At 45.2% G+C, this 23,598-nt stretch overlaps 1 protein-coding gene and 1 long non-coding RNA gene across 3 annotated transcripts in view; one reads left to right on the top strand and one right to left on the bottom strand.

Annotated features, from left to right (window-relative positions):
* LOC120505818 overlaps nucleotides 1-23,598 on the bottom strand; it is a 54,527-nt gene that overhangs the window by 27,898 nt on the left and 3,031 nt on the right. The gene's annotated exons all lie outside the window — the stretch shown is intronic.
* TMEM272 (transmembrane protein 272) lies at nucleotides 1,431-22,636 on the top strand. The gene is made up of 5 exons (XM_039716737.1): nucleotides 1,431-1,736; nucleotides 5,155-5,234; nucleotides 12,351-12,410; nucleotides 18,841-18,923; nucleotides 22,210-22,636. The coding sequence occupies exons 2-5, from the start codon at nucleotides 5,177-5,179 to the stop codon at nucleotides 22,570-22,572; spliced, it is 564 nt and encodes a 187-aa protein (XP_039572671.1). The 5' UTR covers nucleotides 1,431-1,736; nucleotides 5,155-5,176; the 3' UTR covers nucleotides 22,573-22,636.

Below are 23,598 nucleotides of genomic sequence, written 5' to 3'. Positions count from 1 at the left end.
ATTACAGAGTCCCTTTGCTCAGCTCAGCCCAGGACCTCAGCAGTCACAAGAAGAGCAGCACAGAAGCTGGAATGCCGTGGGTTAGGATGTGTGACCCTGTGGCATCACCTCAGCAACCCACACTTGCCCCAGAGCTTGATGGAGGGTGAGAAAAAGCACCCCAAAAGCAGGCAGTGATATTGGACATAACTGAAATCCTTGCTGATGCCTAATGCCAGGCACTGGCCTGGGAATAACCACTGCGAAAAAAAGCATTCTCTGCTGGAAGAAGCAGCTCCATTACACTGAAGGAAAGAAGAACTAGGAGCACAGAAAGCCCAGCTGTCCAGTTTGGCCACTTGGATGGTGTTGTCTCAGTCTCTTCCTGCTGTGCCTCTTCCAGCACCAGTGGAGAGCACCCAAGTCTTCCAGAAGTGTCTCCCTGCTCCCTTCATTGCCATACAGAGTGCATGGCTTCCTTGTCTAAGTGCTCAAACAAACCCTGCTTCACTGCAATGGATAAAGGCCACAGTTTCTCCTTCTGCTTCACTGCCAAACTTCCTCCACCAAAATTTTCACTCTGCAAGGCTACGGCAATCAGGCAGTCACACCACCATGAGGTCAGGGCTTTTGCCAGCATATTGGACCTTGCTGCAGGGAAAAGCACAGGGAGGGTAGGAAGCAGCCTGTGGCTGTGGCTGGGCACGTGCTGGCCCAGCAGCATGCAAAGTCACCCATCAAACACCATCATTTTCTTTACCTCGGCTGACCCAGAGCGGACCCGTTTTCTTTATGCAAAACGTGTGGCAGTGGGAGTTATATTGGGGAAGAACTGTGCAAACCTGGCAGCTGAAGGCAGAATTGCTCCTTCTGAGCTGGAGCAGGCACTTTGTCAGCTCCCTGCTGGTGACTAATGAAGCAGGTAACCTTTTCTTTCTTGCAGGGCTTGCCTGAATGGACTCAAAATACCCAGCAATCTTTATTAATGCTGTCACTCCTCCTGCAGAGGTGCTCTCCCTCAAGCCCACTTTTTCTTGTGCAGAAACAAGGGCTTTCCAGCAGATTACCCATAACTATAATTACACCTGAGATACCAGATGGTCACCTGCTGATGGTCAGGCGACTTAACAGGTAACCACCTAAAAAATAGGTGATGCTCTGCCAGGGTGACACAGGACATAAACAAGCCAGCAGCTAAGGTGATACACGTGGCAGTTTGCAAAGAGCTCTCTCGGCTACATTAATGGGGAAGGGGGGAATTGCATGAAGAATGAACCAAGTACTTACCACTCTCTATTGATTTCTGAAGAAATAATTGTTCCCCTCTAAAATGAAAGACAGCGAAATAAATTTGTTGGCGGTTTAGTTTGGTTTTTTTTTCCCCTCCTGTCACAGTTGTGTGGGGTCCTTTGCTTCCCCCTGCTGTCACCCTGAAACGGCACAGGGTGGGCTGTGGCTGCAGCCAGCCGTGGGAGTGGGGAACTGATGAGGATGGGCTCCGCCGGCAAGCGCTCCCGCATCCCACAGCTGCCACGGTGAGAGCTGTGAGAGCGGGAGGCCAGCGGCAATAAAAGCCAGCAGGGTCCCCTCCGTGCCTCACCGGCCCCGGCAGAGTCCCAGCGAGCCGAGCAGAGCTCCGGGGTCCCACCGGAGAGGGCTCTCCCAGCTGGCTTCCACTGAAGGCTGGATTTTGCCGTTCCTCTGCCCCATCTCCCACACGCGCAGGTGAAGGGATTTGGCACCCACAGCGCTCTCAGGTAAGAGGGGTTTGGGACGTGGACAGTGTGCTGCTTTGTGGTTTGTTAGGAAGCCGGATCTGGAAGAGGACTTTGCTTGGGATATTTCATTAAAATAAAAAGCAATTGTTCCCTCTAGCAGTCCTTAGGGAAGAGCCCTTGCTCCAGAGGGAGTTGCTGGCCCATGTACACCTCCCGTGTCCCAGCAGGGATCCCCTGGCAGCTAGAAGCCACCAAGTGGGACCTGGGATCTCAGGAAGCCCCGACAGTTCTCCCTGCTGTGTCCGCCAGCGCAGAGCAGGGCAACCTGCATCTGGGAGAGAGAAGAGCTAAATGTGAAAACTCTGAACATCATAGTACAAATGTGGATGGACATGGCTCTTGTTTGGACTGACACATGGTGGGGCCAGCCTGAAGTTCTCTTTTGGCTTTGCTGTAGGTCAGGCATGCACCAGTCAGTGCTCACCCTCTTTTTAGTCCTATTACCCAGATATTCAGGATGAAAATAATGACCAGAAAAATAGCTTAAAGCTAAACTAGCTGAAATAAGAAAGGAAACAGGCTGGGGGGTCTGTGCCACACACACTTTTATCACACTGCTGCTTGTAAGGGACAAGGAACTGAGTTACACCAGGAGGCAGCAATGTGACACTGGCTGCCCACCACCAGCAGTGAGGGCACTCAGTGAGGAGTATCAGACAGCCTGGATGAGGCACAGGGGTGCTGTGACTCTAGTGTGGCTCAGCTGCAACCTGCTGCCCTAAAAAGCAGCTGTGTGGAAAGGCTCCAGCCTCCTGCAAGGCATTCAGAGACTTGTCCCCACTGCTTGCTGGCCGTTCTAACCCAAGGGCAGGTCCCTTTCCACTGGGGAAACAAACTCAGGGAAGAACTGATGGGAGGAGGTCCACAAATTGACTTTGGTCTTTAACTTTTTTCTCCTGGCTGAGTTTTATGTTTTCCATATGACTTTCCCAACTCACTATCAAACTGGGAGCAGGTACAGTGAGGCAGGATACTTTCCTGCCCTTGTACGCCACTAGTCTTTGTGCTGTGCCAGTTTCAGTTTCCTGTGAGTTTCAGTGACAATTTCCCTGTTTCAGCTGGGAAACAAAACCATTTTGCAGCTGCCTGGCTGCTGAATTGGCACAAAAGAAAATAATTCATCCTTAACACCCACAGCAGCTTCTGCAGAATCACCAAAGGTGCTGGGGAAAGGGGCAACAACTCTTTATCTGGAAAATAGAATTAATTCTCTGAGGGATTTGTCAGTCCCGGAGAAGTCCCAGCCAATATCTGAGGAAGCACTGAAACCATGACCTGGTAGTTATGTGTGTTGTGTTCTTGTGTGAACAGGCTTTGTGCACAGCCATCATGAAATTTCTTTCTTTATCTCACCTGTTAGAACCACACACAGAGCTCTGAATCACGGTCACTTCTGGGCTCTGTCACTAGGTGGTGACATGCTTCCAGATATAGAGTTCTCCTTCAGTTTGTCTCTTTTAGTGTAAAAGAGCAGTAAATAAAGACAAAAACCGTCTGTTTTACCCTCTGCTTATGGAAAAACAGCATTCCCAGCCACAATAAATTCTGCTTCAGATAATTTGATATTTAATTGATTTTTAATATGGCATTGGATCGATTAATATTGTTTCTGTAAGAACTACTGCTATAAAAGTAATTTGAGTCATAAACATTTACACAATGACTAATATTCCCAATCTATGCACAATTTAGAACACCTTTGTCAGCAGAGATTGCCAGATGCAAAATGAATGCCTGTTTGTGCATCTTCTAGAAACAAATCTGCACTGAAAGCTTTAAAGTTATTATGTCATTTGGCTGATAAAAGTTCCCTTCCTCCTTTCTGTTTTCCCTGAGCAGCAGCAGTGCTTATTTTTTCCTTGAAATGTTCATCAATAGTTGCAGCCCATAGGCAGAGTATTTGCTGTGCTGAAGAGTTTGGTGGCTGGTATGAGACACATGCACTCACCAGAGGTCAGGCACTCACACATAATTTCCATTCCAGTCCATCGTTCAGTACTGAAGGAGATATCCTCTGGGATATGAAGATGAGGGCTGGAGAAGGAGAGCTAAATTCCATGAGACATCTGATGAGAGCAGGCACACTAGAAGCCTGGATGTATGTGTTGGTGGCTGGCTGCTGCCTGCAAGGGTTGCTGATCTGGTGGGATGTCTGTGAATGCCTCAGTCCCTGACTCTTGCTTGCTCATTCACCCACAGGTAAAACCACACCAGCCTCCATTAACTGCCAGCAAACAGAATCTGCAATGCCAATTGTGCAAGGAGCAAACCCCATCCCCTTCCCCACAGCAGCAGAGGGTCCTGCCTGGGCTTGGAGACAGCCCCCTCTGCTCAGCTGTGACTAGCAGGGCTTGGAGGGGGGTATGGCCATGGATCAGGGGGATGAACAAGTCTGTCTTTATCTTCAATACATGCCAGGGACCCCGTGGTCCCTAGTAGGCTCTGGGCCAAGCTGGACACAGCATTGCACAAGAAAGGCCTAGGGTGGATCTCATGACAACTTAGTGAGGCTAAGCTTAAAATACTGCTCTTTAACCATTAAGGAACCTAGAGGCTCTTTTGAGGTGGGTGCAGGAATGCAGCTTCCCTTATCCTGGCCTCCCCCACACACACCTTCCTCTGTCACACAGCTGCTGGTAGTGGCAGACTTGAGGTGACCCTGGCCAGAAGCCGAGTCTTGGAGTGTGTGTGTCTCTGTGTCTGTGTGTCTGTGTGTCTGTGTGTCTGTGTGTGTGAGCTTTCCACACTCCCATCGATGTGGAATGCTGCTTAACTGCCTGGTGCTGTCTGAAGCCCGAGCTTGGATGCCTGGCTGCTTGCTCATCCCTCACCCCACCTTGTAAAAATTCTTTTTACAAGGAGCTAGTTTCTAATCCAGCTACTTTTCTGTCAAAGGCATGTTGTTCTGGGCTCCCTGTGGTTTGCAGTTTTTATTCTATATTCTTCTTCAGAATCCTCCTTGACCTTAAAACTCTTTTCATTTTCTCTCTTCCTTTTTTTCTTTAATTTATTTTTGCTCACTAGTCAATTCTTGCTGAGGTTTGTGTACCAAACCCCACCTGTTTCCCTGTGTTCTCTCGTAACAGTTAAATACTCTTTGTTCTGTCCAAAACCCAATCAAAATGAAGATAGAACCTTTCATAGCTTTCAGGAAGATGGCATTAGCACTTCTCCCCCAGTCTCCCTGTGAGCCCAGGGCTCGAGCATCATCACCAGCAGGCAAGCCTGGAGCTGCTGGAAGGCATGCCTGCCTCTGGGTATGCCACTGGGTTTGTGCGTGCTTGGGGTTTTTGAGGGTAGTGAAAGCCTGCCAGCATGTGTGAGAGCACTCTGAGTCAGGATACTTAGTAAGGTAAAGACACTTCTCACAGCTATATGAATTTCTCTGTCTCCACAGGCACCCCAAAAGGCTCACCACCATGGCTGCTGGCCTGGAGAAAGCCTGCCACCGGTGCATATCTAAAATTGCCAGCAATGGTAAGGCACTTCTGGTAGCCATTGCCTCATGTATTTAAGCACCCCTGTCACTAAGCCAAGTATATAAAGGAACCACAAGGGACCAAGTCCCACCTGAATCTTTCCACTGAAGTTTCCTTTCCTAGATAATTTTGGGAACTGATGGAGTGTGCAATAGTAACTTTACCCTAACAGCAGCTGCCTGTTGCAGTATTTGAAGTGTAGCAACCAGCACAAAAGTTCAAACAAACACCACCATGAACCTAACTATGGGCAGCAACAGACAGCCTAAGCAAAACAATGTATTTGTCTCTTCTCTGAAGTGTTACCTTGCACTAGAGCAGCAGAAGCATCCACGGGGAAAATCACCTCATGAAGAGCAGCACAGCAAGCCTGGGAACAAACCCTCCTAGGAGCAATTCCCACCAAGCAAAACTGCTGCCAGCCTGTGTTGTGGCACAGGGACACACATCTGGGGATGGAATATGGTCAGGAATATCCGCCCTTTCACCCAGTGAGATCTGGGACAGGTTATTCTTCCCTCTGCTTGCCTGCTCCCTGGCACTGCAGGTGGGGGTATCCCCCAGAAGCAGCCCCTTGCTGGGGGTTGGAAGCACCAGTTATCTGGACAGAGGATCTTTTGCATGACAGCCTGGGTTTGCTCAGGTTTTAAAGCAACTGCTTCTCCCCACCCAGGGTGGAGGACACAGGGCTGTAATGAGCTGACAGCTGGTTGAACAGGCTGGTTCCTGCTCTCCGAGGAGCAACGCAGCAGAAAGCTGACCTGGGCTGAGGCTGTGCAAGCTGCACAGAGGCACAGGAGAAACACACTTCAGAGGTGGGGTTTTGTAAGATCAGGGAAGCAGTGTTCTCAGCAAATCCATGGGTTTTAAAGCAGCTTACTCCTGCTGACTGCATCTGCTTTTCACTCTGAGTTGCAAGTGCCTTTGGCTTTCACTTCTAGGCAGTAGCAATTTCTAATTCCACTCTAATACAAGAAGAAGCAAACCCCTTGACCACTCATCATAACTGATACTTTACCCCCACTAATTGCTGCATTTGCCAGTCTAGGGTGTTACTTTGTTACCTCTTCTATATTCCTGATCTTTGTAACTGATACTTTACCACCACTAATTGCTGCATTTGCCAGTCTAGGGTGTTACCTTGGAGTCTTCTATATTCCTGATCTTTACTGTGCTTGAAAGGTTCTCAAAGCTCAGAATGAACTTTTATTAATGATTAAACCCCTCAACTCCTTGCCGTCTTATAACCTGGCAGAGAAAATCAGGCCAAAGGGACAGAAAGCTCAATCCAGGCCTCCCTGCAGAAACCTGGCACAGGTAGGGAAGGAGAGGATATTTTCTGGCCCACTTTTTCATGCCCATCACTGCCCCAGGGGAAAGGAGGGCTGGGAAGTGATGGAAAACAAAGGGTACAGAGCATGCACCCTCATTACACCCTGACAAAGGCCTGGGAGTGGAATTGGGACACAACTGGTCCTTGTGGGATCCCTCACATCCTGCAGAAAAGACATGCAGGGAGGATCTGGACTTAAAAGGTCAAAAATGGCATTTTCTCTGATTTTTATTCCTAGTGTCTACAAGCAAAATGTTACCTTTCCCTGTTATTAAATTACCACTGGAACTTCAATGATGAGAGAGAAAATAATTCATCCTTTAGATTTTTTTTTAAGATTGGGATTGCTTCTAATCTCACCTATGCTCTTCTACAACAGAAACAACCTCTTGGGTAGCTGAAAACCTACCCATGAGTGAGGAACTCAGAAATATCATTCCAGAAAAGTATCTTCAAGTTCTTATCATGCTTAAATTCAAAATAAGCTCAGCTTTAGCTACAGATCAGCTAATCCATCCAAAATTGATTTTATGTTCATTAAAATGCAAGCCCTTATGAAATGCAGTGATGCTTAATAATTTCACAATATCATACTGTATACACTTTTCAAAGAGCTTTTCAGCAAAAAGTCTCCTGGTATTTAAATAACTCCCAAGAGCAAATCCACCTGTGGAGCATCTTTTCATTCTTGGTGTAGCAATTTAAGTACATTCTTCAATTTACTGACCGAAATAAAAAAGCCTAATCCACTACCCTGGGTGTACTGCAAAGCAAACTGAATGGCTCTATATGTATTGCCTAAATATTGTTATAAAATTACTTCTGGAAATTATTCACAAGGGGCCAAATCCAGAAATTAGACCATGGCATAACTGTAGTTCAGTATCCAGACACGTAATATAAAACCCAGGCTAGATACTCTGCAATATTGCTCAACCCCCAAAAAGTACCTACACCTAGGACATAAATTTTAGGTGGTGTGATGCTGATATCTGGGTACCAAAGTTCTATATTGCAATAATTCAACCCTGCCTAAGCAAAGAGCTGGTGGCCCTGAGCTGGGATTTGGTCAGTTTCCTTACACTTCCCCTGCCTCAAATGGTTTTGCACTGGAACTAGAGGCCTCCATGGGAATGGCTGTTCCTTACCCTGAATCCTCCAGCTTCCGAGTATCTAGTCTGGTCAAGGGATTAAATCATGCCAGGGATGGGATTCCTGCCATTTATCCCCAGAGACTGTTCCATCAATATATCTCCTTGCTATGGTATTTCACCTCATGAACAGAGCAGTCTTTGGTTTTGCTCAAGAATATCTCATGTCTCTACTCTTTGGATCACTCAGAGGTCTGGTTTTGAGTACTCAAACCTTGCTGTTATTTTCTTATTTGGTGGTGGCCAGCCAAGCTGAACAGATTTAATTCCTTTCCTTCATGTTACTTCATTCAAGTCTTTTCTGCACATCCCATCTGAGATAGTGACATTTTCCCGTGACTTGAAAGCACAGAAAGACAGCCAGTAATCACAGCTACCAAAATCACGGGCAGACTCATCCCTGGTCTGTACAGAATATGATCTTACTGGGGCTGGTTCCTCAGAAAGATTCATCAAGACTTTCTCTGCCACCACGACACCCCCACAGGCTTCATCTTTGTTTTCCCCAAGTGCCTGTCAGTGCAGCAGGGGATGCCTGCAGATGCCATGAAGGAATAAAACATGGATGAAAATACTTGCTCCCCATCTGCACTCCAGCCTGTTACACCAACCCTGCTGCAGTGCAGCACCCTGTGACACTGCTTGCTGAGCTGCTGCATTGCCATCTGTGTCTGCCTCAGGGCATCAGCAGGCATGGGGCCCTGCCAACTGCATTTGACCCAAATTTCCTAACACCCAGACTGCTGGGAGTCAGACCCCTTCAGAGCAGCATTCCCACAGGGTATTGTCCAAAGGCCACACTGTGAATTTTCACACAGTTTTGCTCCTCAGCTTGTTCATGCAGATAACTCCTGGGGTAACTGCAGACTTTGTTTGGAAGCTAGTAGCATCTCATGTGAAAAAAAAAAAAAAAAAATTTATCCAGAACCTGACAGACTACAGAACAAACAGCACCTGGGAGTGATGGCAATATAACCAACATTTCATTTATTACTGTATTTATTGTCAGAGAGCTTGTCACTCTACTGAACAGCTTGCACTACAGCTGTATTATCATACTACAGAGCAGAGTAGGTAGATTGAGATTTATATTCATAAATTGCTTCTCAAAATCCTGTGAAGACTCTTACCTGAAAAGAAAGAAACTTTTCTCTCTCCTCAAAGTAAATAGGGACAGCCTGAGCTGATCTGTAACTTTCAAGTGCTCGGAAAACTTGTGGCAGCAAAATAAAGTTTGAGGAGCCCGCGGGTGAATTGGTGTCACCTCCAATACTGCCTCTAGATCCCAAGCAAATGCCAGAGGGCAACAGGCTGTGTGTCCTGAGGCTAGCACCAACAAGGGAGCAGCAGAGCACTGGGAGGAGAGCTGCAGTGCAGGGGCATGGCTGTGGAAGATGCAAAGGCTCAAGCACCAGACAGAAGAGAGACCATGACATACAGCCAAAATATCAACAGTGATCTCAAGTGTGTTTACTTCTGGGGGGAAATCCTGGCAAGAGGAATTCAGCCAAACAGCAGATTTGCGTCAGCTGACTGTACTGCTGGGCAGGAGACACAAAACCTGCACCCACTGATCTAATCTTTGTGACCACATATTTCAAGGAATGTGCAAGATATTCAATCACCTGTTCTCTTCTGCCTCTGGTGTGATCCCAGACATGAGCTCTTCCCTCCACGCATTCCCAGCACGACAGGATCCTGCAGCAGGAGTTCCCCAGTGCCCCAGCAGGCGCTGCCCTGCTGGTACAGAGCAGTGCGTTCAAAGGCACCAGATACCCTTTCGAGGCATGCCTGGAAACACTTCCCCTAGTTGTGCTGTGTTTTTAGAGACTACCAGCCCTTTTTTGCTACTTATTCCAGGAATGGGGCCAGGGTCTTCTCTGACCAGCCTGAGGCGACATCTCTGACATAAAAGCACCACAAGCCCCACACACGGACCTGCCTGCCCAGCAGCGTCCCCTCTGCTGAGCCGCGCTACCTGCGGCAAGGGCCATTTTCTGAAGCGATTTGTCTTCGGACCAGAACGGGGCAGCACAGCCCAGACAAAGCCAGGCAGAGAATGCCTGCATCCCGCCTGAGCAGCATTTCTGTGAAACCCCCACACATTTAGGGAATATCAGTCTTTAGCGCTGCTAGAGACACCGAGAGTGGATGCAGAGCCCTGCCAGTTGTGTAGGCAATTGTTGAAGAGTCTCACTTTGTTAAACATGGATCTGGAAGCCTTCCCAGACTATGCATCTGCCCCTCCAATTCGAGACCTAAGAGGCTGTAGCTGAATGGGGAGATAATGAGTAAATACATTCCCAGCGACTGCTTTGGGAGCGGAATTAATGAACCATTATCTCTTTCTCTTGAGCTCTGAGTGGTCTCTACCTCCCACTTCTCCCCTCCAAAAGCGGGCTGTTGGGCAGATGTCAGACACCGCAAGCACGGACACCTGCGTGCCAGATGTGCAGCCCCGCATGCACATGAGCCCCCTGAGCTTTTTGCAGAGCTTACTGCAGCGTCCCTCCCCGGGGTCGGGCAGAACAGGCGCTGCACAGCTAAAAAATGACACGATGCCTCCTCATCCTCGTCCTCCTTCTCCCGGGCTCCTGAGCACCTCCCGTGCGGCACGGGCAGGGGCAGGAGGCAGCTGCGAAAGCACAGGCAGAGGGATGACATCGCTCCGAGGGCTGCGCTGCAGTGACAGCACTTGTGGCCACACCAGGCAGTCGGTGCAATGCCTGCAGAGCTGAGCGGCACCCCTTTGGGCACCAGATAAACGAGTTGCCCAGCCTGTGGGCACTGTTTGCCCAAAAACGATGCTGGAAGGCCAACTCATTTACAATACCATCACTTCTTAATATGAAACTGCAGTCTAGATAACAGCAAGAGGCGCTAGCACAAAATGTGACATGTGGTGAAAAGGGAGGCTCTAGGCTGTTGTTCTAATGAGAGGCTGTCAGTGGTTGAAAGAGCTTAGTCAAGTGTAGGACACTATTCAAGCAGAGGAAGAATTTCTGTATTATGCAGCACTCAAGAGATAGGAGTCTGAGCAAAAATGAGAGAAAGGGAGAAGGGGAGACTGGCCGACAGGGAAAGGAGGAGGGGGTGCACAAAGGAACAGAAAGTGCTTTCTTCAGCTCAAAATACCCTCAGTCTCTCCCAGTGCATGGAGATAACAAATATGCTGCTTCTGAGAAAGATGTCTCTCAAGCGCTTAAGTGTAAGATCCTGGTTCTCTTTGGAGAAAACACGAGCAGCATGTGGGGGATGGTGTGTTCCCATGAAAAGTGTCTGCGAGTCAGAAAGCCTGCTGGATCTGCTCTGAATTTTGATGCTGCTCCTATGTCCTCTCTGTTTCTCCTTCTGTAAAACAGAGGCAGTGATGCTGCCCTTTTCTCTAAGGCAGCCTGAGGGTGGTATTTTGGCAGCACTGCAGAATTTTCCAGAGTGGCACTGTCTGCAGGGTGCTGGCAGTGTCCCTGCTCCTGCACGGCCAGGGGGACACCGTGCACCTTGCAGAGGTTGCAGTTCTCTGGCATGGGGAACTGCAGGACACAGTTTACCCGAGGAAAGGGCTGGTCCCAAGCCAACTCCAAATACTTGCTCCAAGATTTTTTTGCAAGCCTCCAAGGAGATGCCCTACCCCTTTTCTTATCCGTGCTCTTCTCGGCCCCTATGCAATCTATGCCCACCTGCACTTTGGCACCCTTAGGCACCCACTTGAAGCCTGAGCCATTTCTGGAAGGGCTCTGAAGGGACACTTGCCACAGAATGTCCTCATTTTTTACTCTCATTTGGCAGGGCAGCGTTTCACTTTAATGTTGCCAAGTGTTCATGATTAGGCACAGAGGTGACAGCTCTTGTGAGACAGGCTGCTCACACTGTTCTAGATGCTAGTGTCCCTCACGCACTGTGAAGGTAAGCACTCTTCCTCTGCAGCACCCAGCTGTGCAGGGGAAACAGCAGGGCTCAGACACACCAGCAACTCTCTAGGGACTAAGCAAGCCCCTCAGGTCCACTCACCTGCAGGGAGAGTCTGTGTGCACCCCTAAGAGCATCCTTCCACACAGCTTAGGCTGATCTCTCCCAATGACAAATCCCACTCCTTGCAGCAGGGCTGCTGCCTTTGTGCTCATGAGCTAAGCTGGGTCAGGGAGTTAGACCAGCCAGAAACTATTCACATCTGTGATAAAGACAGATTGTTTAGCTATCAGTGAAAAGTAAGTGGAATGGCATTAAAGCTGCTATTTGCTTAGCAAACAGATACGGCTCATCAGTTGCCATGGATTAGCTGATGCAAAATTACTTGTAACTGCACAGTCGCCTGGCAGTGCCTCTGAAAAGGATGCAGGATAAGGCAGCAGCCAATGACTCCTCGCCCTTGGATTAAGACAAGATGCAAGTAGTAGCTGCAAAAGCAGTTTGTATCTCTCGCTGCATCCTGGAAGTGATAAAATATGTGCTGGTCTCATCACCACAAATGCTGCACCACGCAGGTGATATTCCCACCCTATCAAGTGCATTGCATTTCTTCCTACACAATTGTGTGAATACAGAACATCTGTAAAGAACTGGAGGGAAATACTGGCCTCTAAACATGAACTAGCCCAAAATAACACTGTCTTTCTTTTCTCCTTCACAGCATGCCTTATATTTGGGCTCCTCGCTTTCCTTGCCTTACCACTGTCCATGACTTTTATAGGTAAGTTGACTACTAAAGTAAATTGAAAATAGAAACTTCCTGGCAGTCTGTGGCAGGTTAACATATCTGGTGGAAGAAAGGAACTGGAAAATGCACGGTTTCCAACTGTTAAACCCCTGTCCTGGTACTTTAGCTTCAGACAGAATCTCAGCCCACACTCTGTATCAGGAAGGAAGAAGTACTTGAATTCTGACCCTGTTTATCTTGAAAAACCCCTCCAGTGTGTTTTACCTCAAAATCCAGCTTTGTCTGTGGGAGGAAGCTCAGAATCTGACATATGAGAAGATTTCATTACTCAGGATCCCTCTGTATTAACTACACTGCAAAAAATTGTAGAAGCGTAGTGCTGGAAGGGAAAAGAGATGCTGTAGGCTGCTATTTCTCCACCTTTTTGAAAGTCAGACCTGCTCTTTTGGCTGATCTATCACTGTATAACCCCTCAAAGGCTGGATTTGTGAGTAGCATTTCAAGATCAAATATTTAAGAAAGGAAATTCCTTTCAGCTGCAGAATTTTATACCTTTTTAAACTGCATAAGCCCCCTTTTTTCTTAAGCATCACCTTTCCCTTACCATTAACATAGATCTATTTTTTCTATAACACTTCATTGCTCCCTTTGGGCCTTTCAGTTCCTCCATATGGGTTGTGAACCCCACTTGAGAAACATCAGTGGAGACACCAATCCACCTCTGCTTTTAGACAGGCCCATGTGCTCACAGCATCCCTGACAGATGTCTAACTTGCCCTTGCTCAAAGAAATTCCATGGCTTCCCAAGGAGGCTGTTTCAACATTTTATTGCTCTCAAAGACAAAATATTTTTCCCCATATCCAACCTAAATCTTCCCTATGGCAAATTAAACAGATTACAGCCTGTCCTGCCCACTGTGGTCACAAAAACATTATTGGTCACTGTCTTACTCATGAGATCATTTGAACTGTTTGAAGGCTGCTACTATAATCCTGCTCCACCTTCTCTTTTGTTTTCCCAGAAGTCTTAAAAATGTAATTCTTTCATCCTGACCTCACAGGTCACTGTTTCTGTAGCTTTTTTTTTTTTTTTTTTGCCTCCCTCCTTTGACCTCTGGCCAATGTAAGTATTTTTCCTTATTAATAAAAGAATGATGTAACACAGGCCTCCAGCTGAGACCTGAGGAATGAGCAGTGCAGAGTAATTAGCTCCTCTGTTTAACATGCAGGATTTCTGTAAACACACCTCAAAATGAATTGTGGTCTCTCTGCACCAACCCATTTCCTTCAATTTAGTTTACAGTGCATTGTAAGCCCAGATGGTTTTTGGCAGTGCTACTCCCTCCCAGACATATCTCGTTTTTTATTTACCTTGAAGTTTCCTCCCCTACACACAGTGTTTGGCTCTATCAGTTTTCATCTTGTAGATTTTGAATGCTTTTTTCCAATGTATCCAGATCACTTTGAATTCAAAGCCCTCAAGAGCCCTTGTCTTTGACAAGCCCTTGTCTTGGCTCACCTGGTGCCTTGTTACTCATGAAGGATGGTCCAAAGGAACTCTAGGTACAGATGCTGAGGGCAAGCTGCATCCCACTTAGACTCGGACTGTGTGTGTCCACAGCCAGGCTGAGCGCTGTGTTGTCCTTGCAGGCTGTTAAGGGAAATGGATGTTCCTGACAGTGAAATTCCCACACCCTCTCTTAGGTGTCTGCCTTGAGATGAGGTGACTTTTAAGGCAGTCGGGACAGCTGGACCATTGCCATGAATATTATCCAAATCCAAATAATAAGTGTTCAGCTAAAGGTTGGTGTTATTCCCTTAATCTGGAGCTTTCAAAGTACCACTCATGACTATGGTGGGATTCTGATTAGGGTGTCCTAATTAGGAACCAGGGAGTTCTAACGAGGGATTGGGGAGCAATTAGGAAGTAGGGAAATGGACTGAACTGTTACATCTCAACACTCCTGCTCTTACATTTATCCATGACTTAAGACAGCTATTTATCCCTTAAGAAGATTCTAGCTTTAGCTTTTCCCCAGGCTGAATATTCCTGAACTGTGAAATAGGGATGGGAAAGTATAATACAAAATGTGGCATGGTTTCCATGCATACTGACATCCTGCCTTCTGGAAATGAATTCAGGTCTGGAATCTGACCACTTATAATTTCTCAGGAATATTTCACAGTATCTTTAAGATCAGTAAGAAGTGGAAAGTGTATAGTAAGATATTAGCCTGGAGCTCTGGATATCTCCTGCATCAGATACAGAGCCCTTTTTTTCCCCACAACTTACTGAAATTAAGAGATAATGTCACTGTAATATAGTGTTGTCAGATGATATTGGTTTCCTGCAGCTCCATATCAGCAAAGGTATTTTTAGGAAAATGAAATGTCAAGGAAAATGCAGATATTTATTTTTCAAGCAAAACACTATGATTTTCTGATAATATTCTGTTACCGTGATCTCAGAAAAAAAAACTTGCTGGTGTGCCTCCAGTCATTTTGGCTCTTGCTTCCTACAGAGGAAAACTGTGAGATAAAATATTTGTTAAAAGTCAGAGATGAATAACAGGCAGCCCTGGTAATAATTACACTCTAACATTATACACTCTTAAAATTCAATAATGCTGTAAATCACAGTATAATTCAAAATACATGAAAAGGACTCAGCATAATTTCCAAGCTGCAGACTTGTGACATCATTTAAGCCATAGATTGTTTAGCAGCTCTTTCACTTTTACTGGCAGAGAAGATCCCTTTTTTCACTAAACACTCTGAAGATATAGAGATTTATTTAATTTTTTTTTTAGTTTCCAGGGCAGTGAAAGATTACTCTCAATAACCCATTCTTGTATGTTGTCCTGAGTACCTTTATATACAGAATTCCCCAAGGGTAGCTAAATCACAATTGAAAGCTGATGATGTGCTTTTTTTTTAATAAGCAGCCTAAAGTGCCCCCTGTTCAAATTTAACCCCCAGTACTAGTCCTCACACACCAAATAATTCCTCAAATATCAAATGCTCCCAAGAATTGTCTGAAGCCTATTCTCATACTCTGTGCCTTTACATGGGAACCAGTCTTGTGCTTTAGCAGTTTTGTTCAACACAATCTTTCCTTGCACTTCAGTCCTTCAGCCAGTGTTCTGATTTGCTGATATGCTTTCTGATAAAATGGTGCCCAAAAGCAATTACTTCAAGATAAATTCTCTGCAGCATCTAGATCCAAGAGTAAGGCCCACAGTCAGAGCTTGACTGAGGTCTGTGCTAAGTGATGACAGCTGCAGCTGTCACGAGGAGCATTCACAAAATGGCCTGGCATGTTGAGGTCTCTGCCTCCCATTAGGAATAAAGTTGTGTAGTGGGCACCAAACAGCAGATCAGCCTTGCTGTAGAGCAGCCCTCCTTTCCTATGGGTGTACTTCAGCCATTTCAGCTGAGAAGAGTAAAGTAGCTAAAAGAGGCCAATGTTGTATTGATTTTTATTCATCCTCACCCCCTCATCTCATGGATAATCATGAGTCACAAGGACACTTGGTGGGTAGCAATCCTTTATGGGCCGTGCCAGAACACTGCCCAAATGATGCCCTTAGATAAGGTATTGTCCTGTTTGCTCACAAGTACTCTTTCTACCTGCTGATCCCTGTGTCCTGGATCCCACTGCAGTGTTGTTCTGTGGTAGCCAAGAGATAAAATGTGCAAGTACCTCTGTTTTCCCAAGCCTCCCACCTCTTCCCCCCCCCCCACTTTGGATTCTGTGTCTGATCTTGCACAGGTCTTTGGTTCATTCATTTGGCCCTCTTCCCCCCCCCCCCACTTTGGATTCTGTTCAGGCTGTGTCTGATCTTGCACAGGTCTTTAGTTCATTCATTTGGACTCCTGTGCTGGTCTATGTTGTGGTCAGGCTCAATTGCTTTTCACTCTGAACCACAGATTGCTCTGGCTTCCAGGGATCACTGCAGTAGGAGCAGATCTTTGATCTCTCATGGTCCATATATCCCATCTCTAGCAGTCAAAGGAGAGCATATCCATTGCTTATGGGAAAGAAGCACTGATGCTTTCCAACTAGTTTTGGTGCTCCAAACACACTCTGTGTGAGAACTGATTGGCACATTCACTGATTTCACTGTAACAAATACCAGTGCCCATCTGTCAACTGTAGATCCACATTTCCTATTCACACCTTGGGACGTACTTTTAAAATTACTACTGTATCACCTGCTTTGACCTACTCTTTTGCTGTCATATCTGTCTGCAATATTCTCCCAAAACCTACAGAGTGCTGCTGTCTGTCACTCAAATCCTTCCCAAGACTGACTGATGTCATGTTATATATATGAAAGGATTCCACAATAGATTTGTCTGGGAAAGAGAATCAGAGCTGCATGAAAAAAAGAAAAAATAAAAAAAGAAAGGCATTTTTTATCGACTTTATTTTCCCCCTCAAATTGAAATCTTATTTAACACATTGGAAATAGAAATTGCCTAGGTTCCTAAACTGAAATATATTCCCAGTGATCCCTGGCCAGCTGCTTTTGTGGCAGGCTATTAGATGGCCAAGAACTTTGGGAACCTTGGCAGCAGCTTTCTGATGAACGTGATGTAATTTGTGACAATTTCCCTGCTGCCCACCCTGTAAAGCTGGGAGACTCAGCAGGTCTCACTGTTACATAGTGGCAAAATGGACAAAAAAATTACAGCATTGTAATAAGGAATGAAAGGGGAGAGAGTCCAAATCCACCTAAGTACAGCCTTTTTCATTTATACAAAGGTTGGTAATAAACACTTAGTATAGAAGAGTCCACTGGACTCCACAGCCCTTACACACAGGGGATCACAAAACTGCAGAGGACAAAACACTGTCCCATGTCCTGTGACTAAAGTCAGACTTGCAGCAAGCAACCACAATCCAGAGCACATGTATTATGCCATGCAAAGAGTGCAGGAGAGGTTCAGGACATCAGCAATGTTCTGGACCAGCAATAGCAGGGGATTTGGTGGGCGAATTGACAAGCTAAAGAGGATTACAGCTATAGAAAAGAAAAACCAAACCAAAACAAAAAAAAACCCCAAACCAACAAAAAAAAACCACCAAACCCAAAGGAAAAAACAAAAAAAAACCCCAAACCAACAAAAAAAACCCACCAAACCCAGAACCCACTGGTACTTCTTTCCTAATTCCTCCTCTCCAGTGTAGTTCTGAAAATGGAGGCAAGACATTTCATGTGAGAGATGTTTAGCACTAAGACTAGCACATTTCTTTTGGTATCCTGCAACTAGGTAACCCCAATTATTCAGAGAAAAGTCAGAATATCTCCTTGAAAACTCTTTATATAGCAAGAAGAAAACAGAAAATCCTTTCTACCCTGTGCAACTGCTCCATCAAAGCCCTGAAACACGGGATCAATACCAATAAAATTACAGTGTAATGAACTGTTTAAAATTTCTGAAGATGCCATTGGGTAAGAGACTTGGGCAGGGGATTCATCCCAGCTAACTTATAGGTATCTACAGCTGGCTGTCTGGATTCCTTGTATAGCCATGGAGAGACAGAAGTGCTTTCAGGGACCAGTTCACCCGACCCATTTCAAATGCCTATCTTAGGATAAATGAATTGAATTTTGCAGGTGCCTATTTCTCCCTATTGACTACAGAGTGTGGAAAACTAGTTCACATATGGATGCCTGCATTGCAGACATCTATATTTGGGCAGATGAGTTTACTGCCACAGACCTGTATCACAAGTTTCAAGCACTACTGCCAGCAACATCCTCACACAACCATACACTCTCTTCCCTAAAACTTACCCAGCTTTCTCTTTCTTGCAGTAGATGTGAGGGTTGCCAGGGTCCTCAGCTCCATAACAACCAATTCTTTTATCCTCCAGCAACCCAAACAGCTTGGAAACTTGAGCTTCTACAGCTCCCTATCAGCTGCCTGGAAAGCTAAAACAGTTCCAGGTGCTCCCACGGGTATTGGCTCCCAAGCTTCCAGGCATCTGACTCAGGAACATGCCACACTCATGGGAACTAATGAGCAGGAAAATCCTGGGGGAAGTTTATCAGAATTCCTTCTTTTCATAATTTTGATTTTCAGTGAATTTTCTACTGCTGATGAAAATTTCCTGTCCAGCTCAGTCAATGGTTCATTTAACAAAGAGCTGTAGCTGAAACTAATGATCTCTATATGTGGCTACAATTAGTATTGACAGAAAATAGTAAACCAAAAATGTTGGTTTTGCCTTTGCTCTCTCTCTTTCTTCTCCTGCCGTTTGCTTGCTCATGGCCCTCACTCCCCTATTGGAAGGTGCAGCCCCCTTTTAATTCAGCCCCCATTTCAGCAGACACAGGATACAAGTCTTGGGTGTAAGCAATACACTTCACTTACAGTATCTGTAGTTCTCACTGTACAGCTTATTGCAATATCTGGTCACTTGAGATAACAAACATCCATTTTTGCCGTTCAGGAATGAAGTTTTTGGAAGACTGCCCAGTTCAGCCACTGATTCCCTTGTATCTGTTGGTGGGTGGCGTGATTGGCAGCTTAAAGGTAATGTGCCTTCTGTGTGTGAAAAATATTTTGTGTGACTCGACTTTGACTTGCTAGTTGAGACATGATGACAGCTCCACACAGCCACATGCACCCAGTACTGGAGAGCTGTGGGATTGGGCTGTGCTTGTTCCAGCACCAAAAGCACCTGTCAGTCAAGTGAGCTGCTAATGAGCTCAGCATTGTCCCACACATTGTGGTGTGACTTTCTCCTGCACCAGAGCATCTGTGCTACCATCCCTACTGAGGGAAATGACTACTTAACATGGATGCCTGTGGTAAACAAGGTCCTTTTTCCACAAGCAATCCTCCAAGCATGTCAAATCTTTCTCCATTATTTTCACAGAGACAGGACAAAAAGTTAAGTTACTCCCCTTGCATTGGGAATACTACAAAACCACTTGTGTTTGTACATAGCCCTTCACAAGTTCAATTTACTTCCACTCTGACCTGGCCAGAAGTAAATGACTGCAGCAGAATCACTTCCTTCCAAAGTAAATATATCCCTGCAACACAGCAGGGCTCATTAATCGAGATGCACCATTTTCTAACCACAACTACCTGTCTTCTAGTGGACTGTGCTCACTTATATCTTTGCTGAGCCACAGTGTGGCAGTTTGACAAGTAGAGGCACCCTCATACCTGTGATAAACCCTGGTCACTTAAAGCTATATAACTCTTCATTGACTCTAAAGGATCCACCCTATCCTGACAGTCCCTTTGCAGATGGTGTTAACTGGATTTTAGGGAGCATGAAAAGCCTTACCACAACATTTCTAGCCATTTTCTTTGCCAGGACTGAAAGAAAGGGGAAAGAATCCTCCTCTGCAGGTCTCTGCATTCACTGCACTCTTTCAGAGTGGTAACCCAACAAAACCACAGTACATCACTGGGATATGAATCATGCCCTCCAAGGACCTTTGATCAGTAAATAAGACAATGGAAAAAAAAAGAAAGAAAGTGCAAGTGATTAATCTTGTAACAAGGAACTTGCTCTGTTGTGAGTTCTACTGGCAAATGCTTAGTCATTCAATCACACCAGTGGACTTATCTGTATAATCAAAGGTTCATTTAATAATAGTTTAGAAAAGATTAGAGCAGAACTGAAAGAAAATTTTGAGGCTAGTGGACTGAAGCTTTCATAAAAAATGTTGACTCATTCTTAGCTATTTCTGGTTTAAAAGTCAGGTTTTTTCACTATAACTAAGGTGGCAAATGGATCAGTTAATATTCATGCTGACATCAAATAATTGTTTGAATTTTACTTCAGTTGACAGCAGGACTGCTTATTTTGCAGTTTGGCAATGCATTTGGTCAGAACTTGATTAGCTTCACTCATGCGTTATTTCAGCACTTGGTCTGGAGCCAAATTCAAGTTTCTTGCCTGTCTCAACTCTGCCCTCTGTTCTGTTCACTGGACTGCACTGACTTCATCCAGCAGTGCCCTCGCATGAGCTCTCAAAAGGTCAGAGGATGGGTGCAGGATGAAGTCTGAAAGGATGCTGTCCTGTGATGGACAGCATCTAATAGCAAGTCATTCTAGCCCAGATCTGTGCAGTCTGTAGGCTCCTCATCTATTTCTTTACCACCTCCAGTCTTTTAAAAAGCAATGGTGACTGTTCACCAAGGCAACTGAACCATTCTAGAGCAGCCAGAGAGGCCTGCTGAATGCATGCCACGCTGCTCCATAAATGTATGTTCAGCAGCTAGTAACAATGTGAGTGACTGCCAGCAATTTCTTCAATCACGCTTGGCAAGGCAATATCCATAAGAATTAAATGCACTTTCTGTGAACTACTTAGATGCAGTTGAGATTTATAAATCTACCTGGGAGGTCTCTCTGGCTGCCTGAAACCCAATACCCATCTGCCATTTAACCCCATTCTCACTGCTGAGCTTGATGGAACCCGAGTGCTGAGCTGAAAGCTAAATGGCCTGAAGCAGGCTTCAGGTCCAGCCACAGGCACCCTCATGCAGAAACCTCAGAGCCACTGGCCAGGCAGGTTTATCCCCCCTGTGCCTCATGAGTCTGTAAAATAAGGGGTCCAGCCACAGGCACCCTCATGCAGAAACCTCAGAGACACTGGCCAGGCAGGTTTATCCCCCTGTGCCTCATGAGTCTGTGTAAAATAGGCGTTCATATGAGAAGATGAGTTTGAGCAAGCCTGTTGCTTTGAGTGCTCAGCTGGATGTGAAACACAGTTTAAAGTCCCACCACCAGCATAGGCAAAAACCATAATTTTTTGCCTATGTTGGTGCTGAGACTTTAAACTGTGTTTCTCAAAAACTGGTACCAACATCTGGGCTGGAAAACCAGTTGGTTTTGTGAACAAATGTTTAATAATTTATATATAACCAAACAGTTTTCCAGATAAAAGTTAGAATAAGAGAAAACTCTGGATTCTCTTGCTAAGCTTTTCCTATTGAAAATGGGGCACATGGAATAAAATCTGAACCTGGAAAAACATATACCCAAACAGGTTTTCCTTGGCCAGTGTTCTGGAGAAAGAAGAGTGTAAAGTGAGGGATGCTCTTCTCTTTCATTTCAAGCAGAAGAGTGAGCACAGATTATAACTCTGTGAAAGAGAACATGACTGAGAACCCCAGTGAATCTAGCTGTGTTCTTTGTATTGCCAAGACTAAACGAGAAATCCAGGCATCACTGATGAGTCCTACTGCATTTCCCTAAATACCAGACCTTCCTAACCACCTGGCATCATGGTATTCCACATATTTCTCTGCTAGTTTCAACTGAAGGCAGGAATGGGGAAATCTAGGAAAATGACACTTAATTGAAGAAAATTTGACAACAGTACATTGCAAGTATCTAAAGCAATTTCTTTGAGGTTTAAGTCATAGTCTATATGCTTCATAATTTAATATAAGCTGATTCAACTTTATAACCATGGAAAAATAGAGTTAGAAGAGAAAAATGTATCCACTACAAGGCAGGAACTACACTACTTAAGTCATTTAGCAGTTACTGTAATCTGTTCTTAAAAGTCTCCAGCGTGGGAGCTGCTGCCATCTCCCTACACAATCTGTTCTCATGCCTTTCCATCAGCATTTTTTTTCCAATGTATGACCCCCACTGGTGAATAACCTAGAAGAAAAAAAATGCATTATTTTCCAGCAGTACCTGCTGCATTTGTGGCTCCTTAGCTTTCTCTTAACACTATTTTCCCACATCCAATTTTGTTTGGCCCAAAGACTGGCAGTGGCCAGAAGGTGTTCAGACTCTCTGCAGCCACTTTACTTATTCCCTTTTCTTTCCCAATGCCTCCAGGTGACTCTCCTGCTGTACGACTCAACCAGGATGAGGCAGCTGCTTTCCAAGTCTGTTGTGATTGATGATGATGATGACGATGAGTATCCCTGGAGGCAGAATGCTCACAAGTACTACGTCCATCTAACCCTCAGCCTTTTCCTCTTTCTCTGGTTCATTCTTGGGAACTACTGGGTTTTTTCTGTGTATCTACCAAATTTCATCCCACCTTTTCATCAGCCTCAGGATTACTGTGACAAAACCCTGTACATTTTTGCTGTTGGTGTTCTCATTATTAGCCATACTGTTCTTTTTCTCCTTATCTTTTGTAGCTGCTGCATATACTGTTTTTCCAGGCAAAGATTCTCTTCTGAGGAAGACTAAATGCTACATAAATAAATCTCCAGATGTTTGGGAAAGAGTGTACAACAAAGAACAGGCAATAATTCACCCTTGTGTACATCTTTGTTGTATGGTATATATGTGTGATAGCAGTCAACTTCAAAGGGAAATTAAAAAATACAGTGCCATCTGGAAATAGCTGTGCTGCAATACAGCATAGTCTATGCAAAAATGCTGCTACAGGTGCCAGGGTGTACTCCTGCTAACTTTTACATCCCATTTTTTAAACTCTGGATGTTTTACCAGGAGTGAGCTCTTGCAGATGGCAAACTGCTTTAAAACCAGGTCCCCCTTATGTTGTATATAGCACCGTACATCTTTGCCTATAAAAGTAGCCATGTTGTTCTCTTCACTGGAATCTGAACATCTCCCCATAGTCTTGCTGAGGTTTGCTATTGTCCCTGTATTATAGAGAGGGAGCTGAGAAAAAGGGTTGTATTCAGTCCCACTTTGGACTTTGGGAATTCTGACAGTAACTGAGATGCTCACTGCAGAGCTATTCAGGCCACTGTCTGCAATACAAGCATGTATAAAAGGCAGCCTGAATATGGCCCTCAGGTCTCTTCTGAACTTGGACTAGGAAGCATCTCTATCTAACCCTGGGGCTAAACCAGACAGTATGAATACATCCATATATATCCAATACATCCAAAGTGAGACAAGGCTGCTTTCCAAGTCTTTGGCAGAACAAAGAACTGAGCTACTGAGTATCAAATTGGTGCTTCAACCAGGGTTCAGCATTCCCCAGTCAGGGGATACACTTTTTCTACAGTGGTAATTTGTCAGTACAACACTTACACAAAGATTACTGTCAAATCATTGTGATCAAGTTAATAGAAAAAGTGATGATGTTACCTTGGTATTTTGAATATAAATCATAACAATAAGACATGGGTGGGGATGTGAGCATTTCAGGCAGATGTGTTCTCTACAGCAGTTCTCTAGTTGTGGTGTGAATGTAAATTTGATTTGTTCACCTTGGTGCTGTACATACAGAAATCTGTACTT

The sequence above is a fragment of the Passer montanus genome, unplaced genomic scaffold (assembly GCF_014805655.1).
Source record: "Passer montanus isolate IOZ18808 unplaced genomic scaffold, ASM1480565v1 scaffold36, whole genome shotgun sequence".
NCBI classification, from domain to species: Eukaryota; Metazoa; Chordata; class Aves; order Passeriformes; family Passeridae; genus Passer; species Passer montanus.
Note: the sequence above shows the minus strand (reverse complement) of the source record. Positions and strands in the feature narration are given on the sequence as shown.

Coding starts and splice junctions, on each gene's coding strand:
- TMEM272 (XM_039716737.1), top strand. CDS start 5,177: ATGGCTGCTGGCCTGGAGAAAGCCTGCCACCGGTGCATATCTAAAATT. Junction 12,411..18,840: donor ACTGTCCATGACTTTTATAG/GTAAGTTGACTA, acceptor TTTGCCGTTCAG/GAATGAAGTTTTTGGAAGAC. Junction 18,924..22,209: donor GCGTGATTGGCAGCTTAAAG/GTAATGTGCCTT, acceptor CAATGCCTCCAG/GTGACTCTCCTGCTGTACGA.